General features: G+C 54.6%; 1 protein-coding gene across 2 annotated transcripts in view; it reads left to right on the forward strand.

The window, feature by feature from the left end:
* SPIRE2 (spire type actin nucleation factor 2) overlaps positions 1–14526 on the forward strand; it is a 34884-nt gene that overhangs the window by 17379 nt on the left and 2979 nt on the right. For both annotated transcript variants that reach the window (XM_043599952.1, XM_043599953.1), the window contains exons 3-12: positions 813–1169; positions 4411–4491; positions 4619–4783; positions 5532–5618; positions 5860–5983; positions 6073–6242; positions 6852–7041; positions 8186–8307; positions 11502–11636; positions 11766–11833. In XM_043599952.1, the coding sequence (XP_043455887.1) occupies positions 813–1169; positions 4411–4491; positions 4619–4783; positions 5532–5618; positions 5860–5983; positions 6073–6242; positions 6852–7041; positions 8186–8307; positions 11502–11636; positions 11766–11833 (1499 nt within the window). The remainder of the gene's footprint in view (positions 1–812; positions 1170–4410; positions 4492–4618; positions 4784–5531; positions 5619–5859; positions 5984–6072; positions 6243–6851; positions 7042–8185; positions 8308–11501; positions 11637–11765; positions 11834–14526) is intronic.

Below are 14526 nucleotides of genomic sequence, written 5' to 3' on the forward strand. Positions count from 1 at the left end.
ACAAACCATGAGATCTTGCCCTGAGCCAAGATCAAGAGTGGGGCTCTCAACCGACTGAGCGACCCAGGTGCCCCAGGTTGTGTATTTTTCAGATCACATTGACTAGGGTTTACTTTGCGTTCAGTGAGCTTGATTAGTTCTGGCAAACACAGTGCACACCGTGTCCCCGGTACCATTGGCTCAGAAGCTCCTGTGTCCCTTCCAGTCCCCACCTCAGCACTCAGCTGCCCTGCCTTCTGTGGCTGCAGATCAGCCTCACCTAGAGTTTCGTGTAAATGGAAGCACGCAGCACGGAGGCTTTGGTTCCTCTGTTCTGTGTTTACCGTGGGTGTAGACGAGCATGTGCGGTTTGATCCGCCGGGCCTCTGCCTGGTACCCCGCTGTGAGGATGGGTCGGCTTTGGTCGCCATCTGCCAGTTGAAGACATTCAGACATCCCAGGTTTGGGTGCTTGGGCCTTTCTAGGACCAGCCCTGTGTGGATGTGTCTTTCCTTCTTCCTGCTTAGACTCCTCCTTAGACTCCCTCCTGGGAGAGGAGTGGCCCTCGCTTCTCTCCTTGACGGCATGTTTGATTGTAAGACCTGGCCGACTTGCCCACCTGCTTCCCACGGGGGCTGTGCTGTTGGGGGAGCGGCTCGGCCGTCGTGGGCGTGTCAGCTTGGCTCCTGGCACATGACCGTGTGGCCGGCTGGCTGTTAGAGGCTGTGCTGTGCTGTCACCTTGGGCGGGTTGTCCCGTGACCCCTGCGGCTGCTCTCCTCCCCCTGCCCCACCCCCCCCACCCCCATGACGCTCTGGGCCCCTGTCCTGCAGATGGTGCAGTCCCTGGGCTTTGCCATTTACCGCGCGCTGGACTGGGGCCTGGACGACAGCCAGGAGCGAGAGCTGAGCCCACAGCTGGAGCGGCTCATCGACCTCATGGCCAACAACGACTGTGAGGACGGCGGCTGCGGGGCTGCGGATGAAGGCTACGGGGGCCCGGAGGAGGAAGAGGAGGCAGAGGGCGGCCCCCGCGCCGTGCGCACCTTCGCCCAGGCCATGCGGCTCTGTGCGGCGCGCCTGACGGACCCGCGGGGCGCCCAGGCGCACTACCAGGCCGTGTGCCGCGCCCTCTTCGTGGAGACGCTGGAGCTGCGGGCCTTCCTGGCCAGGGTCCGGGAGGCCAAGGAGGTGACTGGGAGAGCACATGCTAAGGAGGGGCGGGGGGTGGGGGGGGCTTCCCGTGGGGGGGCTCCCTGAAGGCCAGGGGTGGAGCAGGTGGAGGGGCAGCGGGGCACGAGCCAGTGGCCTCCCCAGGTGGTGCGCAAGTGGGAGGAATCACAGGAAAGGGGGAAGAGGCCACCGAGGCCCCCCCCCAACGCACTGGTCCCTCTGTCTCTCCAAAGGAAGTGGAAGTCCTCAGTGCAGGACTCTGAATAAACTGGCCTCACTGTCTGCACTCAGGGTGGGCACCGTCCTAGATGCTCTGCAGGTTTTAACTCAACCCTCACACCTACTTCGTAACCGGTTTCGCACAGGAAGGGGCTAAGGCTCAGGGACGTTAAGGAACCTGCTCCCAGCCTCTGGCCCCGGGCCCTTCTTCCTGTTGCCTCCTCATGTTTAGATCTTCCCATGGGGCTGGCTGTCCTCCCCTGTGTTGGTTTCTTCTGGAAACGGGTGCTAACTGGCACTGCTTCCTGTAGCTCAGTGCACCCAGGTGTTTGGAGTTTGGGGGAGGTAGGAAGTTCAGTGACAGTTGCCTTTTGCAGATAAGCAAATGGAGGCTCTGAAAGGTGTCCCCTTGTCCCAAGCCAGAGCTAGTACAGGCAGAGCTGGGGTCTCCCCAGGCCTGTCCTGTCTCTTCGTGGTCTCAGAATTAGTAGCTGACAGTCTTTCTTCAACTTTCTAGCTTTCCCCTTGGTGGGACCTGACCTGTTTCCTCGAAGCAGGGGTCTTGGCACAAGGACTCCTGCCTCCCATCAGCAGTCACAAATGAGAAACTGCAGACTTTGTAGAGGTCAGGGCAGTGGCAGAAGCTTTTTGAAATTGACTGATGCTGGTCCCTGGTTCCACCCTGACCAACTTCCCCGAAGCTCTGGGCCTGAGGAGGTTCTCAGGATTGTTCTGATTGATGGGGCCTGGGACCCAGCCTGGGACAAGTCAGAGATGTGCTTGCACCACTGGGCCCTTATCTGCAGCCCAGTTGATGGCCCAAGGGTGGGTAGTTCCTCTGCCCACTCCCCATCTCCCCTCCCCACTCCTCCTTGGCATCTTGGAGATGTTCTTCTTCTTCTTTTTTTTTTTTTAAGTTTATTTATTTTTGACAGAGAGAGGGAGCATGAGTTAGGGAGGGGCAGAGAGAGAGGGAGACACAGAATCTGAAACAGGCTCCAGGCTCCGAGCTGTCAGCACAGAGTCTGACATGGGGCTCGAGCCCATGAACCATGAGATCGTGACCTGAGCCTAAGTCGGAGGCTTAACCGACTGAGCCACCCAGGCACCCCTTGGAGATGTTCTTCTAATGCACCAATTAGTGGATGGGTCTTTTTTTTTTTTTTCAACTTTTTTTTTTTTTTTTTTTTTTGGGACAGAGAGAGACAGAGCATGAACGGGGGAGGGGCAGAGAGAGAGGGAGACACAGAATCGGAAACAGGCTCCAGGCTCCGAGCCATCAGCCCAGAGCCCGACGCGGGGCTCGAACTCACGGGCCGCGAGATCGTGACCTGGCTGAAGTCGGACGCTTAACCGACTGCGCCACCCAGGCGCCCCGGATGGGTCTTTTTTTTAAACGTTTGTTTATTTTTGAGAGGGAGGGAGAGAGAAAGAGTGTGAGTGGGGGAGGAGCAGAGAGAGAGGGAGACACAGAATCCGAAGCAGCTCCAGGCTCTGAGCTGTCAGCACAGAGCCCGATGCGGGGCTCGAACCCACGGACCGTGAGATCATGACCTGAGCTGGAGTCAGAGGCTGAACCAGCTGAGCCACCCAGGCACCCCCAGATGGGTCTTAATGCTTTTGTCTTTCTTGCTCTGAAGTCACCTGCTCTGTTGCTGAGATCAATTCCTTATGCAGACAATAGAAGCTCTTTCTTTAGCAGGAGCAAACATCTCTAGACTTCCAAGTAATTGACCCAGGAGATGTCCAGGGAGTTGGTAGTGACGGGAAGTGAGAGGAGGGTCTGTCGGTGGGACACATCTGGGCTGGCCTTTTAGGAAGAAACGGCCTGTTCAGGGACAGGGGTAGAAACTACAGGAGGGATGAGAGTCCCACCCTTCATGCCCTTCGCCACAGGGACTGCCACATCACGCACAGGTCTATTTTTAGAATTACACACCTTGTGCCGCTCTGAGACTTGGCAGCATTTTCTAGAGCGTCCCAAAGCAGTTTAGCAAGTAGCTTGGGGTGAAAGCCAGGGTAACCGGTTCTGTCTTAGTTGGGGGGATGGGGTGGGAGCTGTGTGCTAAAGGTTAGATGCTTCTCTAGGGTAGGAGAGTTGGTGAGGACAGAGGCTCCAGCTGCTGCCAAGATCCAGGGCAATGAAGGCAGGGAATGTAGCAGCTTCCCAAATTTTCAGCACAGAACAGTTACCCGACAACCCTTGATGTCCTTCTTTGGCCCTCACCACGATGGCGGCATTTCCCCCATGTCATGAAATACGTACCCATGTCTGTTTCCCAGGACTTGCTGAGTAACTCACCCTCTTACCCCTATACCCATCCGTCCACCCATTCAGCTGTCCGTCCACACACCCACCCATCTATCCAGCCATCCATTCATCCTTTCAACCGTCATTTAAGACTTAGCGTCCATCATGCTGTGCTAGGAGCAGGAATACTAAGGTGAGAAAAAACCAGAAACATAAACGAGGTTCTGGCCTTCTGGAGCCAATAGCACAGACAACAGTCAAAGAAACAGATAAATGTAAAACTCCAGCTGGGATCACGTGTCGAGAGGCGACCATGGGTGTTCTAAGCGGGTGGGTGTGTATGTGCCCTGGGGGCTGGAGCTGAAGGAAGACTGGGAACACTTCACAGATGGGGGAGAACAGGGCTTTCCCCTGCGTCCGCCATCTCTGGAGGACACAGTGCCTCCCTGGGCTGTGTGGATCAGGTGAGAGAAGGGTGCAGGTTCTTTGGCGAACCAGAAAGTTCTATGTGGGTGCCAGGCGAGTGTTCTACTCTAACCCTTGTCCTTGCCCAGGAGAAGCTGCCAGAGACAGCTGACGGGATACCAAGTGTCCCGTGTGGTTCCAAAGCTAATGGCTTGGTTTCTCTAGATCCTTCTGAGCCCAAAGCCTTGGCCAAAATGGCCGCTTGTCCCTTTTCCAGCTGGTGGAATAGTAGTGCACTGGGAAGGAAATGTCCCCAGACGGACAGACCGGCAGGGGCCCATATCCCCGCGGCTACCATTCTCTTACCTTCTCTTGGACGCGCAGATGCTGCAGAAGCTTCGGGACGATGAACTGCAGGTAGAGAAGCCTCTGGCGGAGCTTGACAACCTGGGACACACAGACTGGGTAAGATGTGGCTCCGCTCCTGACCCGGAGCACTGGGCTCAGCCCCCACACCCCGGGGTCTGTGCCTGGAGGGCCTGGGGCAGCCCTGCTGGAGCTGAGGGCCGTTCTCGTCTTCTCGGGGGCCCAGGCCCGGCTGTGGGTCCAGCTCATGCGGGAGCTCCGCCACGGAGTGAAGCTGAAGAAGGTGCAGGAGCGAGAGTTCAACCCCTTGCCCACCGAGTTCCAGCTCACCCCCTTCGAGATGTTGATGCAGGACATCCGCGCCAGGAACTATAAGCTGCGCAAGGTCATGGTGAGCTGGTGGGGGAGGGGCCTGCCAGCGGCCTTCTGCCCGCTTGTGGCTACTGAGCCGGGTGTTTAAATGTGCACAGGCGGACGTGGCCCTTATTCCCATAACTCACTGGGCACAGTGTGACATCAGGGACACGGTGTGACAAGGGCAGGGAGGGAGAGGGGATGCACGGAGGGTTCCAGAGGACCAGCGGCAGGAGTTGCGGCTGCGAGTTGCCCCATCTTATGTTTACACGGCTCTTGCCTTGTGCTGGCTGCACTCGACAAATTAAAAAACTTTTTTTAACGTTTATTATTTACTTTTGAGAGAGAGGGAGAGAGCAGGGGAGGGGCAGAAAGAGAGGCAGACGCAGAATCCGAAGCAGGCTCCAGGCTCCGAGCTGTCAGCACAGAGCCTGACGCGGGGCTTGAACCCACGAACCATGAGATCGTGACCCGAGCCGAAGTCAGACGCTTAGCTGACTGAGCCTCCCAGGCGCCCCTCACTTGACAAATTCTCAATGTGCCAGTTATTCCATTCTTTTGGCGACCCTGTCTGGGGTGTCCCTGGCCTTCATTTCCACGTGAAGAATGGAACACGGTGGTGCCACTGCTGCCCTTAACGCCTGCCACGCAGCCCCTGAGGGGCCTGAAGGGGGGGCTGGCGTGAGGCCCTGGCCCTGCTCAGGGCTGAGAGAGCCCTCCCACGGCCCCAGTCCATGTGGGTATCAAGCCCTTAGCCTTGGTCTTCTCCCCATCCTCCCCAACAGGTCGATGGAGATATCCCTCCCAGGGTGAAGAAGGATGCCCATGAACTCATCCTGGACTTCATCCGCTCCCGGCCTCCGCTGAAACAGGTACCAGCTGTGCGTGGCCTCCACTCTTGGCCTCCCCTCCCCCAGGGCAGAGTGGAGTCTCCACTGAGGGAGGCGCTGGCAGGCTGGTCCCGAGATGGACCTGCCCCAAGAGCACATAGGGCACCTTCCCGTCTGCCCCCTCCTAGCCGGCTACTGATAGGCGTGGCTGTATCACAGGGTTCCTCCCCGCTCCATTGTGTCCGTGCCACCCCCTTCCCTCACGGAGCCATACTCCCTCCAGGTCTCAGAGAGAAGGCTTCGCCCCTTACCCCAAAAGCAGAGGACCCTGCATGAGAAGATCCTGGAGGAGATCAAGCAGGAGCGGAGGCTGCGCCCGGTGGGGGCCGAGCGCTGGCGTGGCCGGGGTGAGCATGGGATACCTCCCCCGCCTCCCCCCTCCCCCCTCCCCCCCCCCTCACTGTCCTGTCCTGCCCTACCTCCCTGCCTCCCCCAGGGTTTGGCTCTCTGCCCTGCATCCTCAATGCCTGTTCTGGGGACACCAAGTCCCCTTCCTGCATCAACCTGTCTGTCATGGACGCCGGGAACAACACCCAACGCCCACGGCCCCGGGTCCTGCTCAAGGCGCCCACCTTGGCTGAGATGGAGGAGATGAACACATCTGAGGTCAGAGCCCACAGAGTCCTGGAAAGAGGCCAGGGAGGAGGAGGAAGAGGGCAAGTGAGAAGGGCTGAGGGCAGCACTCTTCTTTGGGGCTGCCGTCCTGCTGTGGGGCTGGGTCTGTCCCGAGAGCAAACATGGTGGGACTTGGGAACACTTCCCCATCTTGGTGGCTCAGACGGGTGACTGGAACGGTGGCCTTGGGCCACCTATTCCCATAGTGCAAAAGGGCTGGAGTGGGCGTGTCTCATCATCTTGGGGCTGGGAAGCTGAGCAGCCCCCTGGCTGATGTGAAAAGCCGGTGTGTCTCATTGTGGCCCTCTGTCATCCCCTCACTGCCCACTGAGCTCAGGGAGACCTAGGGCAGTAGCTCTCTTGGTGGGCCGCACCTGACACCAGACCTGTCACCTTCAGGACTTTCCACAGGCCTCAGCGAAGGGGTTGGTTTTCGAGGCACTTGCCTTCCACTATGCTAGAGGGTAGTCAGGCTGGGCAGTGAGTAGAGGATGACCCCATGGCCTCAGTGGGTCCAGCAGCACCCCCTGTGTCCTATGCCTCAGTCCAGGGACAGGCAGGAGGCGCTGGTGGTCAGGGCTGGGTCTGGTGTGTCCACAGGAGGAAGAGTCTCCGTGTGGGGAGGTGACACTGAAGCGGGACCGCTCTTTCTCGGAGCATGACCTGGTCCAGCTCCGGAGCGAAGTGGCCTCTGGCCTGCAGCCAGGCACTCAGCCCCAAGGAGGGTTGGAATCATCCCGGCCCCGCACGGGCAGCATGCACGCCTGGAGGCCAAGCACCCAGGAGCAGGGCAAGTGGTGGCTCTCACCCCCTTCTCCCTTGACTCTATTCTGTGGGCACCATGTCCTGGCCTGGTCCCATTGTCTTCCTGAGGAGGCAGCATCCAGAGGGTATAGGGAGGTCATACCTGCAAGAAGGGTGTTTAAAGTTCAAGCCCGGACTTACCTCATTGCCTCAGGCAGGCATCCCCCACTTTCTTAACTTGAAAACTTTCTTATTAAATCAGTAATCCACATTTATTATAAAAACACTTTTTAAAAAACTTTAAAACATTCGCATGACTCTAGTACTCAGGGATCATTACTAGTAATATATTGGTATATGAAAAGAAAATTGGACGGATGGAGGATGGGTGGATGGATGGATGGATAGACAAATAGCTAGGTGGACAGATAGATGATTGACGGATCCTTCTGGTCTTTTTTTTTCTGATCAGTGAAAACTTGTCCGCAGTGAGCCAGATGGGCCGTGCCACACCCACCACTCTAGAACCTGACTTGTCACTTTGTTTCCCTGTTCAGCACAGAGGACAGAAAACTCCTACTGGCCACACAGGGTCAGTTTGTCCCACTGTTGAAGGGCTGTGCTCCACAACGTGCTGACGGGACATGGGGTTATCTTCCCCCATCCACTGTTTCCTACTATACGTGGCCAGGCCACCCTTTCTGCTCCCAGCGTTATCTTGAGCCCCCCTGTTCTCTTGCCAGTCTCAAGGTGGTCCAGCTTGGTAGCTGATGCACTTTCTGGAGCGAAGAGGTCCAGGCCAGGCCAATTCCGTACTTCACTGTCCTTGTCCCCCCACAAGTGTCCTGAAGACTCAGAGCTGCCTCTCTCGTCCTGCTCCACCCCTCTCTGCGTGAAGTGCGGCGAGTGGCACTAGTGACGTCTTCCTGTATGACTGCTGCCATCTGCCTTCACTTTTGGCGGCCATGCGGCTCCCGGTGTTGGCTCGTTCGCCGGGATAAGATATGGGGCCCCTGCAGGTGTCCCTTGAGCCTGCCACACTGACGTGCTCTCGACATGACCTTCTCCTTGATTATCGCCCCCATGGCCCCCTACTGCTTGACCAGCCGTCTCCATCACCCCCTGGGCACAGCCCTCCCACGCAGTTTCTGCCTGGTTGTCCTGACGGGGCTCCTGTGCTCTTACTCTAGGTTCCTTCCCTGTAAGTGTCCAGGTCCAGCCTGACCCTAGCTCTCTACCACACAGTGACCTGGGCTCAGCAGAGGACCGGCCGGAGGCTTCTGCAGCCCCAGACACCAATCATCTGTGGCTGGTGAGTGATGGAGGCATTGTTGTCCAGGGTGCTGGGTGGGGGCGCCTCTTGGGCCCTTATCCTCACCTCTCCCCTGGACAGGGCCCAGCAGGGGTGGGGCAGTTCCTTCCGTGGGTGTGGCTAGGTCTGCTCCAGAGCCACCAAATCTGAGGTTGGTCTTTGCTGCTCCCTTCTGGGGCTTCTGGGAACTGCAGCCCCAAGGCCAAAGAAAGGACCTTGCTAAGGGGACTGGGGACATCTGAAGTTCTTAGTTCCCTGTGGGGTTAGGACAGACGAGAGACTGGAGCTCTGTGCCCGAAGGCAGCGAGATGTGACAGCATCTTACAGGGTCATGATTCTGGCACTACGCTGCTTACCCTCTGCATCTGGGCTTTCTCAGCGGTGGGTTTTATCTGACTTGTAACTGGGAGGAGCTAACACCTGCTGGTATTTTGAGCCCCGCCCCCCTCCTTGGACCTGAGCCTTGGTGTATGCTTTCATCAGAGGGATGATAGGTGAAGTGCCTGGTGAGCACAGGGCATCCGGATGTCAACAATGTCGTTACCACCATTTCCTTGAAGTTTTGTCAAGAGGCTTAAATGAGAACACGCGTTAAAATTGCCTTGAAAAGTGCCCTAAAATTATAAGGTAGTGTTACCACTGATACTCCCCAACCAAGTTCTGTATCATCTACTGCTGCATTAAAAATTACCCCAGAACTTAAAACTGTAAACAACAAACACTTATTATCTCACACAGCTTCTGAGGGTTAGAAATCCAGAAGTGGCTCGGCTGGGCGGCCTGGTTCAGGGCCTCCCCGCAGGGGGCTCTTGGAAGGTGGCTTCTCCTGTGGCTGTTGCCGGCAGGCCGAGCTTCCCCTGCACGTGGACCTCTTCACAGGGCTCTCGGGTGTCCTCACAGCATGGGGGCTGACTTCCCCCAGAGCTGGTGGTCTGAGAAACAGCAAGGCAGAAGCCAGTGTCTTCATGACCAAGTCTCAGAAGTGACTCATTGCTATCTCCAGCTTTCTCTGTTCATTAGAAGTGAGTCACTGAGGACATCCTCAGGGGACGGGGATTAAGGCCCACTTTTCTTTATTTTTTTGTGGGAGGAACAAGGGCCACGTTTTTTAGTTGCTCATTTCTTGCATTGGAAGCTTTCCTTGACGACCTGCTTGGCCTGACACTCTTTGCCGTAGTCCTTAACCACCACACAACTACAACCAACCACCGTAGGGGGTTTTTCCTGTCACTTTTACAGAGGCCGACCCACTCCCCTCGCGTCTCGTCGTCATCACCAGTAATTAGGTTGACCTGGTGCTCAGCACGAGGTGCCTCCGCCGCGTGGACACTCACAGATGGGTGTGGTCCTCGTGTGAGGCTTTGGCAGCTCCCCAGAGTCCACTTGCTGGGCCACCACGGGTGAGGGCGGTCTTCAGCCCCTCTTGTAAAGCAGCGATGCCTCCCTCGGCCATGGCGGTGGGTACGGGTGGGGCTGAATCGTGAGTGCACTCAAGCCCCTGCTTAACTCAGGGCGGCAGGGAAAGAGGAAGGCCACTTCTTGAAGGGAAGTCAAGGAATTGGGGGACACGCATGTATTCCTTTAATTAAGTATTCAGGGTGGGGAGGCCCATTTTAAAATGGCAAGTCCCATAAGTGTATTTTTTTTTTAAGTTTATTTCTTTATTTTGAGAGAGAGAGAGAGAGATCACAAGCAGGGAGGGGCAGAGAGAGAGGGAGAGAGAATCCCAAGCAGGCTCCACGTTGTCAGCATGGAGCCTGACACGGAGCTTGAACCCACGGACCGTGAGATCATGACCTGAGCCGAAACCAAGAGTCGGACATTTAACTAACTGAGCCACCAAGGCACCCCCCCCCCCCATAAGTGTACTCTTTTTTTATTTTTTGACGTTTATTCATTTTTGAGAGACAGAGAGAGACAGAGAATGAGCGGGGAAGGGGCAGAGAGAGGGAGACACAGAATCTGAAACAGGCTCCAGGCTCTGAGCCGTCAGCACAGAGCCCGACGCGGGGCTCGAACCCACGGACTGTGAGATCATGACCTGAGCTGAAGTCGGATGCTCAACTGACTGAGCCACCCAGGTGCTCCACTCTTACTTTTTTTTAATGTTTATTTATTTTTGAGAGAGAGAGAGAGAGACAGACAGAGGATCCAAAGCGGGCTCTCTGCTGACAACAGAGCCTGACGTGGGGCTCAAACCCATGAACCGTGAGACCATGGCCTGAGCCAAAGTCGGACGCTTAATTGACTGAGCCTCCCAGGCACCCCCATAAGTGTCTTCTTAGCACAGATGTCAGGAGTGCTTTCTGAGACTTTTGGCTGTCAGACCTCATGTAACCTCCACACCCATCTCTGCCCTGAACACGTACTCACGGCCAATCTGATGAGCAACCTGCTGGTCTCCGCTCCCAACAGGAGCAACCCTAAATAGGATAATCCACCAGCAATGTGAAAGAAACAAACCACGCATCCCAACCCCCATCTCTGTGGCCCCCTCGTGGGGGGCCGCCCCTCTTGATGCCTCATCTCCGTAGCTAATAATTTGGGGTGCCAGGCGTGGCGCTAAGGACTTTGTGTGTTATCTCAATGAAGCTGGAAGACACCCCACTTTATAGGAGAGGAGCTGAGCGACCCCTCCGGAGGGTGGGCAGAACAAGGCACAGTCACTGTGGTGGCCCAAAGGGGTAGGTGGCTGTGGCAGGCGGGACACATACCACCTACAGATGGGCAGGCTTGGTGGTGAGCACCGAGTCAGGCAGCATGCAGGAGGCGCCTAGGGCCTTCAGCCGCCAGGGGAGAGAGAGCTCTGGGGTGAAGGGCTTCAGAAGGAGGGGAGGTGGGCCTGGGGCCTCTGGATGGTTGCGACCGGTGGTGGTGTGTGTTTGCAGGTGGGGAATGAGGTGGGAGGCAGATGTTTCTGGTCTGGAGAGCACCGTGAACAGAGGCGGGGATGCTAGAGGGATGTGGTCATCAGCAGGCTGGGTGCGGACCAGGTGACGGGAGTAGCGTGTGTGGGTCCCAGCAGTAGGTGAGCTGAAGGCTGGGGTGTTTTAGGAAGTTGCTAGGTTTGGGGAGACTGAGGCCAGGAAGATTCCAGAGTCCTCAGAGAAGAGAGACCCTTATGGACAGACTCCTGAAAGGCCTCGTCCCTCAAGGCCTCAGGAGCACTGACCCCTTGACCCTTTTATCCCCAGGAGTTCAGCCACCCCGTGGAGAGCCTTGCTCTGACCGTGGAGGAAGTGATGGATGTGCGCCGTGTGCTGGTAAAGGCTGAGATGGAGAAGTTCCTGCAGAACAAGGAGCTCGTCAGCAGTCTCAGGAAGGGGAAGGTGAGGTGGCCCGGACCCAGCTGCTCCCTCAGCAGGCAGGAGCCCTGGGTTGAGGGCGGGCCAGGCAGCCTGGACCCTGGATTGCTCCCTCACCACGCAGGACTAACTCATCTGGTCCTTCACTTACAGATTTGTTGCTGTTGCCGAGCCAAGTTCCCGCTGTTCTCCTGGCCACCCACCTGTCTCTTTTGCAAGAGGTAAGCCTGTGTAAGCACCTTGGCTGTGAGTAACACGGGGGGAGCAGTAAGGTTTCTAAGCCAGCACTGTCCGGTAGAATTTCCTGTGATTGTGGGGATGTTTCTTCATGCAGTGTGGCTAGTGCAACTACAGAACACTAATTTCTCATTCGTAAGTTCATGTTAATAGCTAAGGGGCTTCCAGCTTCCATTTTCAGCCAAGGTAGGGTAACAGGCATCAGAACAGGCACCTTCCACCTGAAACAAGCAAAAATACCCATAAAAAGTAAAGAACCCAAAGAACAGGAAACAACGGTTTTCAAGCTATTGACTATCGGGCAACAGCAGGAAGGAGACAGGTGAGCCCAGTGATGGCCTCAGTTGCCTGGAGTTTCTAGGTCACAGCCCAGAGGCCACTCAGCTCCTTGACTGGAGGAAGTAAAGCTGAGAAGCCAGAGGGACCAAGGCAGCCGGAGGTCTTAGTGCAGATTTCCAGCCGGGAGAGAGCTGTCCCCAGGGCAAGCCTCGGGCCTGCAGCAGATTGTCCTGGAGTGTTCAGTAGGGGACCAATCAGCACATACAAGCAAAGGAAGCTCCTGAAGGCTGGGAAAGAATCATCCTGAAGCAGGTACTGGCAGACTCCGGCCCCCAGGCCAAATCTGGCCTACTCCTTGCCTTGTGAATAAAGCTTTATCGGAACAAAGCCACACCCATTTGTTTATTATTCATTTAGCCATATCCAAAATGTTTGCTCTGTGACCCTTTACAGAAAAAGCGTACTGACCCTGTGCTTAAGCTTTCAAGGAACAGTACTAGGAGTAGTGTGTGTTCCCACCAGCCATGGTGGAAATGTTGTAATTCACGAACCATTGAAGGTCTTGTTCCACTAGTGGGGAATAAGTGCCCCCAGACTGAGCATTGTTCCAAACCTAAAAGTTCATAAAAGCAAGACCTGGAAATAGTTTGGAAAGGACCAAACTATTCCTAACTATCTTATCCAGCACTCAGCAAGAGAAAATGTCTAGCATCCAATCAAAGATTATCAGGCATGTCAAGAAGCAAGAAAATACGACCCATGATAGAAAAATCAGTCAAAATCGCCCAGAACTGGGGCACCTGGGTGGCTCAGTTGGTTGAGCATCTGACTCTTGATTTCAGCTCAGGTTGTGATCTCACAGTTTATGGGATCCAGCCCTGCACTGGGCTCCGTGCTGAGTGTGGAGCTTGGTTGGGATTCTCTCTCTCCCCCTCTGCCCGTCCCTTCCTTGCTCACATGCACGTATATGCTCACTCTCTCTCACTATTTAAAAAAAAAAGAAAGAAAGAAAAGAAAAAAGAAAGACTCCCGGAACTGACACAGACATTCGAATTAGCAGTTCTGAAGTTCTAAACTATTTCATATGTTCAAAAAGTTAGAGGCATGAAAGATAAAAAGACACAAAGTTCTAGACCTGGAACTAGAATGTTTGGATGAATGTTTGGAATTACACTGGATTAGATTAACGGCAGATTGAACATCCAGAAGAATGTGCAGAAGAAAACATTAGTGAACTCAAAGACCAAGCAATAGAAACCACCTAAAATGAAAACACTGAGAGAAAATGTTATTTTTTTAGAATGTTTAAAAAGTTTTACTTATTTAAGTAATCTCTACACCCAACGTGGGGCTCAAACTCATGACCTCAAGATCAAGAGTCCCATCCTTTAACGACTGAGCCAGCCAGGCGCTCCAGAGAAAAAATAACTTAAAAAGTGAAAATGGTCTCAATGACCTGTGGGTTAATGTTAAGCCTAATATAGATGTAACTAAAGTCCCCAAAGAAAAAAGGGGGGGGGGACAGAAAAAGTATTTGAAGAAATAATAGCTTAAAAAGTTTTCCAAATTTGATGAAAAATATAAACTTACAAGAAACTTAATCCCAAGCATGAGAAACATGAATAAAATCATACCAAGGCACTTATTAATCAAATTGATCAAAACCAGTAATAAAGAGAAATTCTTAAAATCAGCCAGCAAATAAAGACTTCTCACTGAGAACAAGAGGACAGTAAACCAGCGTTTCTGATGGACTGAAAAACTGTCAATCTAAAACCCTAAACCAAGAAAGAGTATGCTTCAAAGATAAAGACAAGGGACATCTGGGTGGCTCAGGTGGTTGACTGTCTGACTCTTCATTTCAGCTCAGGTTGTGAGATGGAACCCAGCACGCTCAGCCTGGAGCCTGTTTGAGATTCTCTCTCCCTCTCCCTCTCTCTGCAGCACACAAGCGCGTGCTCGCTCGCTCTCTCTCTCTCGCGCTCTCTCTCTCTCTCTCTCTCTCTCTCTAAAATAGGGACACCTGGGTGATTCAGTAGATTGGGCATCTGATTTCAGCTCAGGTCATGATCTGGCGGTCCGGGAGTTCGAGCCCCGCGTCAGGCTCTGGGCTGACGGCTCAGAGCCTGGAGCCTGCTTCCGATTCTGTGTCTCCCTCTCTGTCTGCCCCTCCCCCAATCATGCTCTGTCTCTCTCTGTCTCAAAAATAAATAAAAAGTTAAAAAAAATTAAAAAATGAACTTGGACCATCTGTCCTAATGCAGAGAAGAGCCCCAGATGTATCTTTATAGAATAGTATGCATAACACCCCACTTCATTTATTTTTGTTTTATTTTAAGCGTGTATCTTTGTCCGTCATACTTAGATCTAGAGAAGGGGAAACCCGTCACCAGGGTCT

The sequence above is a fragment of the Prionailurus bengalensis genome, chromosome E2, assembly GCF_016509475.1.
Source record: "Prionailurus bengalensis isolate Pbe53 chromosome E2, Fcat_Pben_1.1_paternal_pri, whole genome shotgun sequence".
NCBI classification, from domain to species: Eukaryota; Metazoa; Chordata; class Mammalia; order Carnivora; family Felidae; genus Prionailurus; species Prionailurus bengalensis.